A 19,732-nucleotide genomic window follows, 5' to 3' on the forward strand; every position below is an offset into this window, starting at 1 on the left:
CCTCAAAGAAAGCATGTAGGTTATGTTGGCCCAACAGACCAACCCTTCAGTCTGTATTCTCCATGGTAGAAGCAAGACTGATTTACCATTCTGCATATAAACCATGTTGCCCACTTCACAGTTACTAAACACAGTCTTTCTGGTGCTAGATTGGTCTTTTTTTTTTCTGCCAGTTTTCCTTATTCTGAAGTGATCCTTTCTTCTTCACAGCTATTGGTGTCAGCTATAGGCTCTAAAGGGCAAGGGCAGATGTTATGATCTGACATCTCAGTCTCTCCCTGTTTTCATTTAAAGTCGAGGATATATAGAAGGTATAGACTAGTCACTCTTGTATTCTTTTGACATGATATAGTATTTTTTATAATTCTGTTTATTATACCATCATGAAAGGTGGTTTGACAAATATATTACTAGACTAATATTAAATACCTTTGATGATCTGGATCATGAAAAGCATTATGGAGAGTACAGAAGAGAATCACATGATTCCTATTCTCTGAGACTATAAATATCTTTTATTCAGAATACATGTTAGGGCGGTGTATATGAACACATGCTCACTGGAACATTTAGGATATCTGAGAGATTCCCAGTGTGGTACAGTATGGGACAAGGAATTCAGAGAAGGAAAATTACATCTATATGAAGTCATCGGAGACCCAAAATGAAGGTGATATTCAAGCAGAGAGTTCTAAAAAGATGGTTAGGATTTCAACAAGATTGTAATAAAGACATTTAAAATAATAAGTTCAATCAGTGGCTCTGCTTTCAGATCAACAAAGTCACTTACCAGTGGTACAAATTCCGCCAAATTGCTTAACCCCTGTGTTCTTAGCTTTTAATCTAAAAGAGTATGAGAAACAAGCCAAGCACCAGTGGTTCACACCTGTAGCCTAGCTGAGATCTGAGGATAGTGGTTGAAAGCCAGCCCAAGCAGCAAAATCTGTGAGACTCTTATCTCCAATTAACCACCAGAAAATGGAAGTGAAGCTGTTGTTCAAAGTGGTAGAGTACTAGTATTGAGCACAAAAGCTCAGGGACAACACCCAGGTCCTAAGTTCAAGCCTCATGACTGACAAAACAAAAAAGAGCATAGGAATCAGAGTTGTAATTACAGAGGATTTTATAAAGGGAGATTCTGTAATGTAAACATGATTTTCTAGTCTCATACAAGTGTTAGAAATTTTCATACTAAATATTGGAAAGAGGATGGCCAATGGCGTGGAACTTAACAACTGGTAAAAGACATACATTACAACAAAAAATGTGTTAATTTAATATTGACTTACTCATGTTTCCTCATGTAGGAAAGTTATCCTAAATAAGTTTTTTAAGATTTATGTTGGACTTCCTCCTCCTCAAAATTTCAAATGACTTTTAGATCTCCAGGTGAGACTATGAGTTATAATGTTGGGTTCTATAAAATTAAGCTGCTTTAGTAAACATTGTAACATTGCACAAAGACAGTATATCCTGGAAATGTTTGTCTTACTGTTGTGGCTTATAGTCATCTGTCATCTATAAACTGTGGTTTATAGAACAAGTCTATGTGTTCTCAAGTGTGAATCTTGGTCTGATGGGATGTCAAGAGAATTCATTCATGTTCTTGTCTTTCATGGATTTCAAGCAGACTGAATAGCATTGTAAGTTGTACTCAGTAAATTTTTAATAACAACAGAAAAGCAGGACGTTCCTAGCATAAAAATCATCATGAGTTTGTGATGATTTGTCGCTTGTTGATATCAGATCTTGGACTCTCACTATCTGAACTCCAGTGAAATACTGGAATACTCCACCAAAGGTTTAAAAAAAAAAAACCTGGAAATCAGCAGTTTTTTAAATACAAATTGTTCATGGGGGAAAAAAAAAACTTTTTTAAAGACAATATCCCTCAAAGCTTGAATACTAAAACTGAGATTATTTTATTTTGATGAATAACAGTAGATTCTTTCTTCTTTCACAGACTATCTTGCTAATCATGGTCGGTTAAACGAGTCTGAAGCCAGGAGAAAATTCTGGCAAATTCTTTCTGCTGTTGATTATTGCCACGGCCGGAAGATTGTGCACCGTGACCTCAAGGCTGAAAATCTCCTTTTGGATAACAACATGAATATCAAAATAGCAGGTAATTGGGATGCAGCTGACTCTGTAAAGATCAGAGATGAGCTATTGTCCTGGGTGTACAGAAACAATCAGTAGCTATAGATGACATCAAGCTTTCTCAGAGTATACTTTCTGTTTCCGCAGTGTTGTGTGTGATTACAAGAAAGGGAAATAAATTTCTTATTAATATACACAGTGGCAGGGCTTCATCTGTGGTATGATTTGTGTCCAGGTTCCTGGTAGTTCTGTGTGGAAGAGTGATATATGTGAGTGTGAGTGATTTAGAGGGATAGAGAGGGTAAGAGGACAGTGCAGGTTGCTGGTGTTTTAACCTGCTCTTCTCGTTATGGTTGATGGTCACAGTAAAGGGACAGACAGAAAAAAAAGACAAAGGAACTGATAGAAGCAGAATGAGAGTGATTTGAGACACAAAAGCATCTTGCCTTGATCTGATAACAAAGATTAAGGGTAGAGATCAGCTTGTTTTTCTTCCCAGCCTTTGTACAATTACAGAAGTTTTTGTATTTTATGTTTTGACTTTTTCTTTGCACAATCAAACTCAGTAGGTATTTTATATGTCAGGTTCTGTGCTATGCTAAATAAAATATGATATGTGGAAATTATTTCACAGTATATACATATATCAAAACACCATATTGTACACCTTGAAAGTATGCAAGTGTTATTTGTCAATTATACTCTAATAAAACAGAAAAATATAGTGTGATAGTTCTATCAAAAAGATGTAGAAAGCCAGGTGCTGGTGGCTCACTCCTGTAATCCTTGTTACTCAGGAGGCTGAGATCTGAGGATTGCGGTTTAAAGCCAGCCCGGACAGGAAAATCGTGAAACACTTATCTTCAGTAAACCATCAGAAAAACAGAAGTGGCACTGTGGCTGAAGTGGTAGAGTGCTAGCCCTGAGCTGAAGAGCTGAGGGATAGTGCCTAGGCCCAGAGTTCAAGCCCCCATGACTGACAAAAAAAATATGTAGAGCTGGAGGTATAGCTCTGGCTACATTTGCCTAGCATGGGTAGGTCCCTACATTGGATTCCCCATCACTTTTTTTTGTGTGTGTGTGTCCATTGTGGGGCTTGAACTCTGGGCCTGGGCACTGTCCCTGTGCTCTTCAGCTCAAGGCAAGCGCTCTACCTCTTGAGCCACAGCACCACTTCCAGTTTTCTAGTGGTTTATTGGAGATAAGAGTCTCACAGACTTTCCTGCCTGGGCTGGCTTTGAACCAAGATCCTCAGATCTCAGCCTCCTAAGTAGCTAGGATTACAGGCATGAGCCACCGGTGCCCGGCTCCCCATCACTTTTTAAAGCTGGAGGTATACAAACTTCAGTAGAAGACAAATTTGAGGAAATAGCAGTTTCTCTGGGGAATCAGGGATGTTTCACAAAAGATGAACTATTTGAATTTAAGGCTTGAGGAACTTGCCAAGTATTTATACAGAATAAGGATGTTTCAGGCAGGTCAGTAGCAGTTGGAATGTTAAGAACTAGATTGTTAAACATAATATCTACAGACATAGGGAAGTGATAGGGTAAGAGCAGGCAGGTATACATAGTATATGAAGGGCCGTAAATGTCACATAAAAGATTTTTGAGATTATTCTACAGGCAGTGGGAAGCTAACCTACTGAAAAATGTAATGTGTGTATGGATAACATAGAATTGGGATAAACCATATGTTAGCATCTGTCTCTGGCTGCAGAGTTAAGGTGGATGGGAGCTATGGATAGGATTGAAGAGAGGCAGATTTATGAGAAATCCTGTGAAGAGCAAACAGGCCTAAAAAGAGCAGCATAGTCGAGGTTGCTGAATATATTACATAAATTAGCTGTTTCAGCTTTGTAGAATGTTGAAACTGACAAGCACACTAAGTCTAAATGAACATATTTGTCCGTGCTTATAAGGTAGAAGTCAGGCATTGGTGGCTCAGGAGGCTGGGATCCTGATGATGGTGCTTTGAGGCCAGCTCAGGCAGCAAATTCCACTAGACTACATTTCTAAACCAAAAAAACATAGAGCTGGGGGCATGGTTCAAATAGAGTACCAGCTAAACAAGCAAGCCAAGCATGCAAGACTTCAGACCTGAGTACCACCAAAAAATGAAAGGGAGGGAGGGAAGAAGGAGAATAAAAGTATTAGGCATGAATCATCCTAAAGAAAATACAGAAACATGGCTTTTTTGTGTGTGTGAAAATACTGTACAGAGGGGTTACAATTACATGGGCAAGATAATGAGTACATTTCTTATCAAGCATTGTAGCCTCCTCCTTCCCATCCCTTCCCATCCTCCCCCCCACCCAATCCGCCTCCCCCCTTCCCCCCCACCAAAGTTGTAAAGTTCGTTTCAACATAACGACTTGTACATCTCACTGTTGCAATGAGTCCACCTGTATCCCTATTTAAACGATTTGTTTTTTCCCTTCCCCTCCACAAATTATACTGCCATCAAATACAGTGAAAGCAGGGGTTATACTGTGGGGAGGGACATACAAAGCAACAAAGAAATAATCATATAAATGTGTTAGAAATAATCGCATGAAAGAAAAAAACATTTGAATACATATCTTAGGGTTCATTTCCCTAACATCAACTTATCTGACCTTTTCTGCTTGACTCAAACATATACTAGTTATTGCAAATAAGGGAAACCATGGGACCTATGTTTCCTTGGGTCTGGCTTACTTCACTTAATATAATTTTTTCCAAGTCTTTCTATTTCCTAACAAATGGGGCAATGTCATTCTTTCTGATGGAGGCATAGAATTCCATTATGTATATATACCACATTTTCTTGATTCATTCATCTCTGAGGGGCATCTGGGTTCGTTCCGTATCTTAGCTATGATAAATAATGCTGCAATAAACATAGTCATGCTGGTAGCTTTAGTGTGGTCTTGTTTGTGAACATTTGGGTAAATGCCCAAAAGTGGGATTGCTGGGTCATAGGGGAGCTCTATGTGGAGTCTTTTGAGGAACCTCCATAGTGCTTTCCAAAGTGGTTGAACAAGTTTACACTCCCACAACAATGCAGTAAGGTTCCCTTCTGTCCACATCCCCTCCAGCATCTGTTGTTATTAGAGTTCTTGATTATAGCCATTCTAACTGGGGTGAGGTGGTATCTCAATGTTGTTTTGATTTGCATTTCTTTTATGGCTAGGGAGGTTGAGCATTTCTTTATGTGTCTATTGACCATCCTTCTTTCCTCTTCAGAGAAGTTTCTCTTTAAGTCTTTAGCCCTCTTATTTATTGGGCAGTTGTTTCTTTGAAGATTTGTTGTTGGAGGATTTAATTTTTTGGCTTCCAGTTATATTTTAGATATGAGACCCTTGTCTGTTATATGGCTAGTGAAGATCTTCTCCCAATCCGTGGGCTTTCTATTGATCTTGCTAGCTATGTCCTTTGCCATGCAGAAACTCTGCAATTTGATGCAATCCCATTTGTCCAACCTTTCTTTGATTTGTTGTGAGAAACATGGCTTTTAAGATCAGCTTCTAGGGCTGGGAATGTGGCTTAGTGGTATAGTGCTTTCATAGCATACATGAAGTCCTGGGTTCCATTACTCATTGCCACTGAACAAGAAAAGCCAGAAGTGGTGTTGTGGTTCTAGTGGTAAAGTGCTAGCCTTGAGCAAAAGAAGCTCAGGGGTAATACCCAGGCCCAGAGTTCCGGAGTTCAAGCCCCAGGAGTGGCAAAGAAAAAAAAAATAGACCAGCTTGTAGTTTTTGCTGCCTGCTATGGTAATCACTTCAGACATTATTTGTGGCTTTTGCCACAGACTTGCCTGCCGCTTGTGTTTGCCTGTCACCTCAGACAGGGGGCCTCCAACCTTTGTAAAATATGAGCATTGGGATATTCAGAGTAAGAAGCTGAATGCAAAGCACTGTTAGCTTTCAGTAGTCTTAGTAATTGCAGTGCTATTTCCTCCTAGCTATTTTAGCTTACGGCTATTCAGGCCTTAAGTTGAAAAACATTTGATTTTATTCTCCAGTCTGAAATTCTTACAGCAAATACTTACAGAAGGAGTTAAATGTATGAATTAATTGGAGAAAGTCTGAAGAAAATGAACAGGGCTTGGATTGATGTTTTAACCTCTTGGGCCAGAGTTTCTTATCTATTGAAAAGTGTCTAATCTGTCTTTCAAGGACATTGTAGAAATCCATGATTACTATGGACAAGTAGGTAATACAGGGCACTAGCCCATTCTTTAGAGTCAGGCTACCTAGGTTTTAATCCTTACTAGCTCAGTGACCGTGGACACATTTTCCAACCTCTCTGTTCTGTTTCCTTATCTGTACTAAAGGAATGACACAGTTCACAGTGGCTCTTAAATTAATATTCGTTATGTATGTAAAACAGTGCCTGGTATGTAGTGTTAGTTTAAGTGTGTATAAAATAAATTATTAATTGAAGTTCAACAAAGTTGGGTTTTTTTTTCAACTAATCAATCTTTTTAAAGCCTTATTAGGGGAGAGGAGTAGGGATAGTAGGAGAAAAATGAAATGTACTCATTACCTTACTTATGTAACTGTAACCCCTCTGAACAGCACCTTGACAACAAAATAAAATAAAAATTTTTAAATGCTTATTTAAAAAGCCTTATTAGCACAAATCTTAAAAGAACAAGAAAATTTTAACCTCTTCTATTTGAAATGATCTCTTCTAGCTAATTAATTTTCCACTTTAATAAACCTAAATGTAATTCGTAATCCGTAATTAGCCCAGTAAATCTGACCTGTGTATTACAAGCCATTTGTTGTTTGTCAGAAAGAATATTTCCTTTCTGGTTTGATTTGGTAGCTCCCCACCTATCTGTGCTGTTGCAGCTAATAGCCTTCCTATGGACTAGAAGACATTGAGACAGGGTTCTGTGTATATGATTTTTAGTTTCATGCCCTAGAAGTGAAGGATACCTACTGAAAGTCTCACATTTGTTATCCTCCTGTGGCTTCAGTAAGAAGAGCCTTGCATGGCTGGGTGAGGTGGCTTATGCATGTAATCCTAGCTACGTGGGAGGCAGAGACAGTGAGAATCATTGCTTGTTCAAGGGCAGTCTGGGGGGAAAAAAGTAAGCAAGACTCCATCTCAACTAATAAAAAGCTGGGTGTAGTGGAGAATGTCTGTTATCCCCATACATAGGAATCATAAATAGGAGAATTATAGAAGAGAATCACAGGACAGGCCAACACATGGATAATAAATATGAGGTCCTATTATAAAAATTACTAAAGCAAAAGGAGTTGAAGATAAGGCTCAAGTTGTAGAGTGTCTATCTGGGTAACACAAGGTGCACGCACACACACACACACACACACAAATACACACGCACACACGCACTACCCTTCCTCCTCAAATGATCTTTGCATGTAAATAAGTACAGGGAGATTGTGTGCTTCAAACCTACTTAGCTAGAGCAACACATTAAGCCTGGAGCATGGAGAGGAACTCTCAGGAGGCTTGGTTGGTTTGTTTTTCCCCTCTCCTATACTTACCTATTGAGGCTGAAAAGATAATTTATTTGCTTTTTACCTCATTGAACTCACTGATTAGAAAGGTACATGTCTCACACTGAGGAGCAGGAGCATGTTTCATCTCTGCTGTGACGATTATTCCTTTGCCTCCTGTCAGTCAGAAGAGTGCCTGATGCTTAGAAGTGAGCTGTGCAACTGCTTTTTCTCACTGGTAGGCAGCTGAACGGGCCTTGAAGTCAGCACGCACAGTGATCTTCACTGCTGTTAAAATAATTACAAAGGAGACGTAACTCCTCACCGAAGCTAGGTAGCTAAATTCTACTGGTTAATTTGAGAAACAGGGATAAATTTAATCCCAAAGCCATCTGCTGCTCACTAAGAGGATTTTTTAAATTATAAATTAGACATTATAACACACTGCTGGGGATTAAAAACTGCCTGATTATTTACTTTTTCTTAGCCTGAAGACAGGTTTTTTTTCAATATTTTGTTTGCTTTTTTTCCTTTACTTTTAATGACTTAGTTTACCTAACACTTTCTCCTTAATTAAATAAAAATCCTAAAAGTATTTAGTAATTACAATCACTTTGCAACAGTAAACACTAACAGTTAGCCTTCCTCGTATCTTATTCATAATGTGTGTTCTCTGTTCCCTGCTGCTCACTGTGGTGCTACAGGAACAAGAACAGGAACAAAGGTCAATAGCAAAGGAGCAGCTTTGTCCCAGCCCTATGCCTAAGGAACCAGATCAGCACATCTCACTCAGTCTGCCTTAACATTCCTTCTCTCCTATTCTCAGCTCCCACAATACAGTAATCATCAGGATCTGCATATTTGTTCTTTGCAAGGCTCCATGATTCCTAAAACACTGACCCTTTGCACTGATAATTTATGTAATCTAGTGATGACAGTAATAATATTTTTGTATTATTGTCCTTATCAGGAAGATAAAGGTCAGTCCCTCAATTTTTAAGATACAGAACCAAAAACAATAATACAATTTATGTGTATGGTCAAGGTGATCCATGGTCTGTTACTAGCTCCTTTTTTTTGTCTGTTACTAGCTCCTTTTTTTTTTTCTTTTTGCCAATGCCAGAGTTTGAATTCAGTCCCTGTGTTTGCTCATCTTGCTTACTTGAACCACACTTCCAGCTCAGCCTTTTGCTGCTCAGAGATGAAATCTCACAAACTTTTCTCCCCAGCATGGCTTCAAACTGCAATTTCCAGAACTCAGCCTCCTGAGTATGTAAGAGTACAGGTGTGAGCTACCATTGCCTGGCTCTCTTCAGCCTTTTTTTTTTTTTTTTTTTTTTAATTTTTTTGGGTCCGGTCCTGGGGCCTGAACTCTGGCCTGGGCGCTGTCCCTCAGCTCTTCAGCTCAAGGTGAGCGCTCTACCACTTGTGAGCCACAGTGCCACTTCCAGCTTTTTTTTTTCCTGCTTATGTGGTGGTGAGGAATCGAACTCAGGGCCTCATGCATGCAAGGCAAGCGCTCTACCACTGAGCCACCTTCCCAGCCCATCTCTTCAGCTTTTATATTATATTAGGTACTACATATAATATATATGATGTAGAGAATTTGTGTAGAGGACTGGGAAGGTGGCTCAGTGGTAGAGTGCTTGCCTTGCATGCCTGAGGTCCTGGGTTCAATTCCTCAGCACCACATAAGCAAAAAGCCAGAAGTGGCGCTGTGGCTCAAGTGGTAGAGCGCTCGCCTTGAGCTGAAGAGCTGAGGGACAGCGCCCAGGCCCAGAGTTCAGGCCCCACGACCGGACCAAAAAAAAAAAGAATTTGTGTAGATTGTATGCAAATGCTACACTAATAAGGGATTTGAGCATCTGTGGATTTTTACATGCATGGAGATTCCCAGAACCAATTCCCCATAAATACTGAAGGCCAACTGCATAGTCCATTAGTAAGGTGATAAGAAACAAATCCTGAATTTCCATGTTGCAGCCACTCATTTATTCCTTACTTTACTATATAATTTTGGCAGAAAGCTGTAGGCTGAGAATAAAGAAAATTATCCATACGCCTATGGAGAAATAAAAAGACTTGTATTTTTAAATACCTTCCCATTGCCACTTCTTAAACTTGACAGTTATTAACTTGATCAAAAATAGCTCCAAGTCACTGTGCCAGGGAAGGACATAAAGGTGGTGGTTAACAGTGAGGGCTCTGCAGTCAAACCTGCCTTCTGTTCCAGTTCTGCCACATGCCAGTTAGCCGTACATCCTCTAGCAAGGGAATGTTCTTCCCTCCTTTATACGGTTACTAAGAAGTCTTCCTCTAAAAGCTTAAATTACCAACTGAAAAAAAAAATACAAAAACTCTTTTAAAAAAGGTAAGGACATGGGCTAGGCTGTCGTTCAGTGGTAGAGCTCAGCTTTGTGTGCAGACACTGAATTTGATCACAAACATTGGAAAAAAAAGAGGAGAAAGAGATTAAGAACAAAGTATTGGTGCAGCAAATCTTTATTGGACAGCTATAGACTGCCAACTACATGCTGTGGGGCTGTATATGCAGACTTTTTTCCCCCATTCTACTACAGCAATTTAGTCTGATGGGGAAAACAGATAAGTACAATAATAATGACTATTGTTAATATCAGCAGTCACTACCATTTACAGTACTTACTTTTTCAATAGCATTGTATATTTCTCCTGCTTATATCAATATTCTCAACTTCATGAACTGTAGTGTCCCCCCTTTTGCAAATAATGATACCAAGGCTCTGTGAAATGAGCTGTCTTGCTCAAGATTACCTGCCTAAGCAGAAAATCAGGATCTGCCTGATTCCAGGTGCTTTATCCATTCATTGGGCAATTCCAACTACAATGTCTGAGGTGCTCTGGAGTCTAGAGACTTACGTATGTATGTATTATTGTAATAGCTGAGTGGACCTTGTCTTTCAATGTTTCTTTAAAAAAAATTTTTTTTGGCAGTACTGAGGATTGAACTCAGAGCCTTATACTTACTAGGCAAGTGGTCTATCATTTAAGGCGTAGTCCTTTTTGCTTTTATTTTTTTTTAATTTATTGATTTATTTATTTTGGTTGTAAGGCTTGAACTCAGAGCCTGGGTACTGTCCCTGGACATTTTGTCCAAAGCTAGCCACACACCACTTCTGGTTTTCTGGTAGTTAATTGGAAATGAGTCTTACTGACTTTCCTGCCCCAGCTGGCTTTGAACTGTGATCTTCACATCTCAACCTGAATATTTGGGATTACAGGCATGAGCCACCAGCACCCAGCTTTTTATTCCTTTTTTAGATAAAATTTTGTGTTTTGCTTGGACTTGAGTCAGACCTCAATCCTTCTGCCTCTAATTTACAGATATCTGGGATTATGAGCCTCAACCAACCATTCCAAGTTGTTTTTTGAGATAAGATCTCACTAGCTCTTTGCTTAGGTTGGCTGCAAACTCTGATTCTCCTCTGTCTCCTTCCTGAGTAGCTAGGATTACAGGTTTATGACACCATGCTTAGCTTCATTGTTTCCTTTAATATTGTATTGTTCTCAGTTACAGAGAAAAGAACTAAATGTCTGCTTAATGCCACTCTTCTTATGAGTAAAATCGAAGCCTTTTCTGTCCTAGATCTGTAAAGCCAAGATTGCAAGTGGACTACCTAACACAGACATGGTACTTCTCCCCTACGTTTTGCTCTCTTGCTATGAAGTGTACCACTGAGAGGCCATGATAGCCAGGCTGCCTTCCCAACAGGCTCTACCTGTGACTTTTGTTGTCGCTGTTGTTCAAGACCGGGACTTGAACTTGGTATCTGACCATTTTATTCATTGACTGGTGTTGTACCACTCAAACCACACCTCCAACCCCTGTGATTCCCTTTTGTTTATCCCACCAGGCTATGGGGAGTTCAGAACGAATGGCTCTGTAAGGGTGCTTTGAGACACTGAAGATTTACAGTACTATTTGGAGAGTATCTTCAATGTGTATACAGTAAAAGAACATCCTATGATTATGGTTTAATGTGCAGCCATTATTGGGCCTATTTAAGGCCCTCTACATCCAAGAATTTCTTGGGCTTCTCTTTAAGTGAAATTAACCTTGTCCTGTATAAATCAAATTTGGACATTTAGTTCTTGACTCATTTGAGAGTATAGCTTTCCTAAAAAGCTAGAAACACACACACACGTGTGTACATACAGATTATGAGGTAGCAGGAATGATTAGTTGGCCGTGGGATAGGGAGGGAGCACAGGCCCTTCTGACGGTCATTTGGGGAAGTGAGATCAAGGACTGAAATGAGGCTTCGCTGTAAAGAGAGTAGTGGCAAACCTATCCTGTTACTCCACAGGCTTTCCCCACGTATATGTACCCCTTTGTCTCCTGAACCCCAAGACTCCCACTACACTTTTTCTTCTCCTCCTTTGTGTTTCCTTGGGACTTTTTTCTCTGAAAGGCAACAGTTGGCAATAATGTCTCCCATCTGTGCTCCAGATGTTTAACATCCTTCATCGCATTTAATCCTCAAAAGTATCCTATCTGGAAAGGAGATTATCCCACTTGTAGAGATTAGCAACTAATGTTGAGGAAAGTTAAATAACTTCCTAGGAGACTTGAAACTAGAAAGTGGCAAAACTGAAAGTCAACTCTAGTTCTTTCCAAATTGATGATGCTGGAGTTACAGGTTATTCTTACTACCATTATCGCTACCTGCTTCTACATCTTTTTTTTTTTTTCTTTTTTCTTTCTTTTGGGGGTCCAGTCATGGGCCTGAACTCTGGGCCTGGGCGCTGTCCCTCAGCTCTTCAGCTCAAGGCTAGTGCTCTACCACTTGAACCACATCGCCACTTCCAGCTTTTTTCTTTTTGCTTATGTGGTGCTGAGGAATCGAACCCAGGGCCTCAAGCATACAAGGCAAGCACTCTACCACTGAGCCACCTTCCCAGCCCCCTGCTTCTACATCTTATGTCAGCAAGCCAAAGTATATTCAGCTTGGACTAAAAACATATTTTCCTGAGTTTCAGATGTGTGCCTGGTCTCAAGATGCAAAAAGAGTGTGAGTTTACATTTGCACATTGGCCACAGTACAACCGGCTGACTAGTGTCATTTAGTGTTGCATCTTCACCTGAGGGAAACACTAAAACTGATCTAAGCCAGGCACCAGTGGCTCAAGCCTGTAATCCTAGATACTCAGAAGGCTGAGATCTGAAGATCGTGGTTCAAAGCCAGCCTGGGCAGGAAAGTCCATGAGACTCTTATCTCCACTTAACCACGAGAAAGCCAAAAGCGGTGCTGTAGCTCAAGTGGTAGAGCACTAGCCTTGAGATGAAGAGCTGAGGGACAGTGCCCAGGCCCCACAACCGACAAAAATAAAAAACTGATCCAAGTCCCAAAGCCAGTCAGTAAGTGGTGACTGGATCCAGTCCCCTTGGGGGCATCTCTTAATGCTTATTCTGCAGCAATGCTATGCCCTGGCTAGATGTAGAGCCAGTTCCTATCAATTCCCAAAGCATATATGACAACATAAGATAGTGTGATTACAACTTCCAAAACAATAGCATTTGTTGCTTCAGTCAGAACATGAGACTATATAAAAACAGCAAAAGGGTCAACTTACATTTATATCAAAGATCACTGGATTTCTTGTGTGTATTATAGGCCTGTGATTACAGAAACTGCAGAATGCATTCTATAAATCCATGCTAGAGATTCTAGCTGGGCACCAGGGGTGCTAGCCTGTAATCCTTGCTACCAAAATCTATAGGATCAAAGTTCAAAAGTCAGTAAGACTCCAAAATAACCATCATAAACTAGGACTGTAGGCATGGCTTAAGTGGTAGAGTGCCAGCCAAGTAAGCAAACAAAGTAATTGAGAAGTACTGAGTTCAAATTCCAGTACTACCCAGAAGAAAAAAGCTGTAGATTCAGTATGACTTAAGATTATAAAGGGAAGGCTATTAACTGTCTGAAATATGATGCCATCTCCTTCCATAAATCATGCCAAGTGGCTAGTGACTAGGCTGTCTTATTCATATGTTACTGAGCTGTTAGATGAGTATCTGCCTAACAGGATGTATGGATCAACACATAGAGTACTTAGGAAACTCTTCTCGGTTGCCTCGTGTTATGTATCTTGATACTTAGCAATAACAGCAGCCAGACATTTCCTTATGCTTAACCTATTTGTTTTTTCCTTATAAACCATGTAAAAAATTAAATTCCGTGATTACCAAATTCATAATGGCTCCACATACGTGGTTTGAGATAGACATGGTGATGCCTCTTTCTAAGCCTCCTATTCGGAAGGCTGAGGCCTTGCGAGCCAGAGCTTGCAGTCAGCCTGGTTTGCACAGCAAGACCCTGTCTCAAAAGTAAAAAAAAAAAAGCAACCTTGATTTAGTCTTTTTTCCAAATTCTCACTCTGTCTTTGAGAGAGAACCTTGATTCGCAGGTGCCTTCGTTCAACAGCTTTTCTGAGTACTTGCTATTTGTTGGTCATCATGCTATTGCTAAGGAAACATGTCAAGATAGATGTCTTCCCAGTCCTTCCTTGAGTGAGTAGAAATGACTTTGTTCATAGAGCCGATCATAAAATTTCTACAGAGAAATGCAGTGTAGTTTGAGAACATAGATGAAAGTAACATTTATTTCCATCCCAATAGATTTCGGTTTTGGAAATTTCTTTAAAAGTGGTGAACTGCTGGCAACGTGGTGTGGCAGCCCCCCTTATGCAGCCCCAGAAGTGTTTGAAGGGCAGCAGTATGAAGGACCACAGCTGGACATTTGGGTATTGCTTTGCTTTGCTGGTTACATCTATCTGTAATGATGATACTTCCTACCCTGGCCCATCTTAGAAGCTCCTGTTGCTTAGCACATAGCAGTGTTTCATATTTCCCCACCCACTGAACTATAATTAGAGCCCCTTGAAGTGGACCCCAAGGAAGGCCCTGGGGACAGGTGTTACCTTCTGAGCATTTACAGTTAAGTAGTAAGCAACCTGATCAAGTTCAGATCACTGAGGATTTATTATGCTTACTGTTACCAGGGAATGTCAGATATTGTTCAACCATAGTAGCTCAAGACTCCTGGAGATGGGGTTGGGGGTTTAGCCCAGCGGAAGGGCGCCCGCCCGGCACGTGCAAGGCCCTGGGTTCTGGGGGGGAAAAAAAAAAAGACTCGTGGAGTTGTTTAGTAGCACCATGTCTAAAGTTCTCTCTGGAAAGTGACTGCCCTGTTTTCTTCCCCAGAGCATGGGAGTGGTTCTTTATGTCCTTGTCTGTGGAGCACTGCCTTTTGATGGACCCACTCTGCCAATTTTGAGGCAGAGGGTTTTGGAAGGAAGATTCCGGATTCCATATTTTATGTCAGAAGGTAAGAAAGTAATCATCTTACTAACTATGCTTTTCAGAATTTGTGCTGACATGAAATTTCTGGGCAAAAAGTCCCTTTTTCCTGAGAGTTAAGAGTACCAAAGAAAATGACTGAGTCATTTTTAAAGCTATAGAAATAAGCAGTTACTCTCTATGTAGATGAGAGAAGCTTCCTTGTAACTGAGAACAGAAGTTTCCCAGATTAAGAGCAGCACGTCTTCCCATTCACATTCACTCAAGTCTATAAATGTCCCAGGTTTATTTTAGACTTCCAGAAAGAACACTTCATAGATACATGTTCACAACCATTTTACTCTAAGTATGAAGTGGGTTTGCAAAATTAATATATTTTTAATTAAAAGCCAACTGGCAGAACTCTGGAGAGTTACGTAGATAGATCACAATTCCTACCTATCTTGTATTGGGTAATTATTATCAGTGACAATTAAATTTATTTCACAATCTCATTCTTAACTTTTGGTGATGCCGGGGCTGGAACTCAGGTCTTGCTCTTAGTAAGAAAACTTTCTACCACTTGAGCCATTACCCAGCCCTTTTTATTTTCATGGCTTTTCAAGCCTGGACCATGATCCCCCTGCTTAACACTTCCCCACTATTGGTTGAGATAAGGTCTCTTGAACTTTTTGCCTGGGCTGACCTGGAACTGCAGTCCTCCCAATCTTAGCCTCCCAAGTAACTAGGATTGCAGGTATGAGCCACTGTACCCAATTCATCCTTCACCCTTTTGCTTCTACTAGCAGTGGATGTAATTATCTTGGGTAACTGAGAGTGTAGGCTCTAGAGCCAGACTACCTGCTTGTCATCTGCAAGTCATTTCTCCCTGTGCTTCAGTTCCTTATCTATAAAAACGGCAGTAACAATAGTTCCCAAAGCACTTGGCATGGTGCCTGTAGTTTAGAATTCTGTGAAGTTAGCTTACCTGAGAATGATGCTGTCAGCCCAGAGTATGAGCTAGTTATTGCTAGTGCTCAGAGCTCCAGCAGTGCTGTGTTGAGTGTAATCTCAAGAAAATACCCTTCCACATACATTTTTCTGAGTGGGACTGATGAGAGGTTTTTTTTATCCATGGAAGGTTTTCGGCTTAGTGAATCAGCTATAGATATGACTGAGGATCAGTTTATTATTTATTTGTTGTACAATTGTAGACAGATTATTTCTAATGAAAATCTCAGTCTGTGACTAGATAATTTTAGTTGAGAAATTCAGAAGAAAAGCTGATTTCACACAGACTCACCTAGACCCATACCCTACTGTTTTTCTCAAGTATTTTTGTTCACCATGTGAACTTGACAAATCAGTATCTTTCACGCCTACATTCCAGTGAAGCATACAAACATTAACGAAAGCTCAGGGGCAGCAACTAGGCCCAGAGTTCAAGCCCTAAGACAGGCAAAAACAAAAACAAGAATATTAACACTGTTGTAAAGTCATTTAAGTCAAGCAAATAACCCTGAAATGCTAGGAGGTTTATGACTGTTGTACCCTTGTGCTTTCTATAGATTGTGAGCATCTTATTAGGAGGATGTTGGTCCTTGACCCATCTAAACGGCTAACCATAGCTCAAATTAAGGAGCATAAGTGGATGCTCATAGAAGTTCCTATCCAGAGGCCTATTCTCTATCCACAAGAGCAAGAAAACGAGCCATCCATTGGGGAATATAATGAACAGGTTCTACGATTGATGCACAGCCTTGGGATAGATCAGCAGAAGACCATTGAGGTAAAAACACCAGAGATTTGACTAAAGATGTGTTAGTACTCTTCTGAACTCAATAACTTGCTCACACCTATCAACCTGGTCTTCTAGCACATGCCTCTCCTGCATCTAGGTATAGTGTTTAGGGTTCCCTTACTATTACATCAGACTGTGTCTAAATTCAGTCTGCCAAAAAGTTCAAGTGGGAGGGTTTATAGAGGATTCAGACATGGCAGTGATGGAAACTTAATAATTCAAGTTAGAAAATGTCTTCCAAAATGAAACATGAAGTTTCATAGCAGTATTAACACTAATTTGCATAGAATGTAAATGTGCAGGTAAGGAGTAAGGCTGAAAGCCAAGCAGGGAACAAGAAGGGAGAGCATCAGATTTAAGAAAGCCAGTGGATTGTGAACTGGAGATACTCAGAAGGCAGAAACAGGTGGGGTCCTGATTTAGAAGTATTATGGGTCATATAACTGAGAAGGTCATGAACCTGGGAAATTCCTCTTGCCTTTTGTTGCTTTCCTCAAATAGTTAGCATATTTATAGGGTATACATACTTTTAATGCCTTTACAACAATGGAGGAAAGCCATGGCTTTTCACCTGCCAGAATTCTCCAGTGTAAAGTTAGTATTTTCCTTTCTCCACACTCTTGTCCTGGGAAGCAAGTTATTATGTCATCCATTTACCAGGAAAGGTGGTGGTTAAGTACCACAGGAATAGAGTATGTATGAAGTGGAATTCTTCTGTAACAAGGGTTTCTCTCTCTTCCCCAGTTTATTTTTCAGTATTTATATATGTTTATATAGTTACATTTTGGAGTTAGCTTTGTAGCTCTTCATCTGGTGGTCAAGGCTTTTGTCTCTGAATATGGAGTGAGGTGGTGACCATTTGCATCCTTCCCCATACCCAGGGTTATCCTGCTGCCTTAAAGCCATCTTCCTGTAATGTCACTGTCACAAAAATTTTCTGTTTAAAAAAGTCCTGCTGGGAGCTGGGAAGGTGGCTCAGTGGTAGAGCACTTGCCTTGCATGCCTGAGGCCCTGGGTTTGATTCCCCAGCACCATATAAGCAAAAAGAAAAAAGCTGGAAGTAGTGCTGTGGCTCAAGTGGTAGAGCACTAGCCTTGAGCTGAAGAGCTGAGGGACAGCGCCCAGGCCCAGAGTTCAGGCCCCATGACCGGACCCCCCCCCCAAAAAAAATGTACACATTACTTTAAGGGCTGGGAAGGTGGCTCAGTGGTAGAGTGCTTGCCTTGCATGCATGAGGCCCTGGGTTCGATTCCTCAGCACCACATAAGCAAAAAGAAAGAAGCCGGAAGTGGTGCTGTGGCTCAAGTGGTAGAGCACTAACCTTGAGCTGAAGAGCTGAGGGACAGCGCCCAGGCCCAGAGTTCAGACCCCCACGACCGGACCCCCCCCCCCAAAAAAAAAAGTATGCTGATTTAATCTACTAAATAATTTTTTAAGTGTTTCTAAGGAGGAAGCATAACAGCCACAGAAAGAATATCAAATGCGCCTTGCTAGCTGTGAAAGACCAAGGCACCAGATTTATGCTGCCTTGTCACCTGTTGAAGCCCTCTTGCTTTCCTTGTGGTGTGTCAGTAATAATGTTTTCTACGCTTGACCTCAAAGTACATCTGGATCAGCAGCTCTGGTGCATGGCTTTTGTTGAGTTTGCACCACATCCTTGGTGCCCTCCACAGCTTCTGGGCAAACCTCTGGGTGAAATCAGAAGCAAAGGAACAGTTGTGTCTCTGCTGCATTCGCATCCTGGAAGAGCTGGCAGGCTAGAGATGCGAAAATTGGGGAAATAAGTTTATTTTTAAGGTTTCAAAAGGGTGGGACTGCAAAAACAAGAGGAAAGAATTACCTAAGAATGGAGACATAGTGTCTCTCCATCTAGTATCCAGAGGTCATTCTCCAGCCCAAAATAATCTCCAGAATGTTCCTCAAAGTCTTTAATCATTCCCTTCTCTTTAGTTCATTCACTTTCAGTTATTTGGATTTGGATTCAGTCAGTAGAGCTCATGACCTTATGCCATATTTAGAGCTAGAGATGGTGACCATATGCCAGCTTTGGGAATGTCTAATGAGACAGTGATGGCACTTTTCTCTCAATGCAGTAAACAAATGGATCCTGATCATGGAAAAGGACCAGTCACTTAAAGGAACCGCCCTTTGTGTAACTAAATTGGAGACTCGAAACTTTAGGCCTTCCAGAGGCATGCTTTGCTGCTTTCTGATTCTATTCCCTCCCCTTAAGAAAGGTGTGGATTGTTGGATTGGTGTATAGTTCTTTGCCTTCATACTGTTTTTCTCTTTCAGTCTCTGCAGAACAAAAGCTATAACCACTTTGCCGCCATTTATTTCTTGTTGGTGGAGCGCCTGAAGTCACACAGGAGCAGTTTTCCTGTGGAGCAGAGACTTGACGGTCGCCAGCGCCGGCCTAGCTCCATTGCTGAACAAACAGTTGCCAAGGTAACATCCTGTTAGCCAAGAGTCTCATCTGGGCATGTGCTTGTTCACATGTTTGACTTACTTTTCATTGTGAAGTACAAAGGTTTATGATTTCACTTTTCTGGGAAATTTCTGCCTCAGTCATTCACTGGAGTCCCAGACATTGTAAGCACTTTCGTATTTTTAAGGATTAACTTTATTTCAGGGATTTCCTTTTTTTATCATTCATGGTAATAATGAATATCACTAGCTTATATATTCAGTCTCACATAGCCTTTTTTTTTTAAATCTAACAAATTTTATGGCAGATTTACCATGTGCAAGTTTCTGTTATTACTCTGGAGGTTAGAATGAATGAGCATAGTCTTTTCCCCAAGAGCCATCACACTGCACAAGCTAGACGACAGGACCATACCATCCCTAGAATAAGGGAAGATAGGTATTATTGAAGAGCTAAGGAGAAGGAGAGGGAGGGACATATGATTGAGAAAATCTCTGTGGGAGAGATGGCATTTCAGACATCTTTGCCGATGTGTGGGACTTTGTTGGGGAAAGGCAGGACTTGAAAGCATTATGGGTAGGAAGAAGCCATGTGAGGTAAGCAGAAGTCCTATGTGGGCAGTTAGTA

General features: G+C 40.6%; 1 protein-coding gene across 1 annotated transcript in view; it reads left to right on the forward strand.

Annotated features, from left to right (window-relative positions):
• Positions 1–19,732, forward strand: part of Sik2 (salt-inducible kinase 2) — an 86,424-nt gene that overhangs the window by 47,432 nt on the left and 19,260 nt on the right. The window contains exons 5-9 of the mRNA XM_013009487.1: positions 1,964–2,125; positions 14,217–14,341; positions 14,802–14,925; positions 16,445–16,665; positions 18,973–19,125. Of these exons, the coding sequence (XP_012864941.1) occupies positions 1,964–2,125; positions 14,217–14,341; positions 14,802–14,925; positions 16,445–16,665; positions 18,973–19,125 (785 nt within the window). The remainder of the gene's footprint in view (positions 1–1,963; positions 2,126–14,216; positions 14,342–14,801; positions 14,926–16,444; positions 16,666–18,972; positions 19,126–19,732) is intronic.

The sequence above is a fragment of the Dipodomys ordii genome, unplaced genomic scaffold, assembly GCF_000151885.1.
Source record: "Dipodomys ordii isolate 6190 unplaced genomic scaffold, Dord_2.0 Scaffold10, whole genome shotgun sequence".
Classification (NCBI taxonomy): Eukaryota; Metazoa; Chordata; class Mammalia; order Rodentia; family Heteromyidae; genus Dipodomys; species Dipodomys ordii.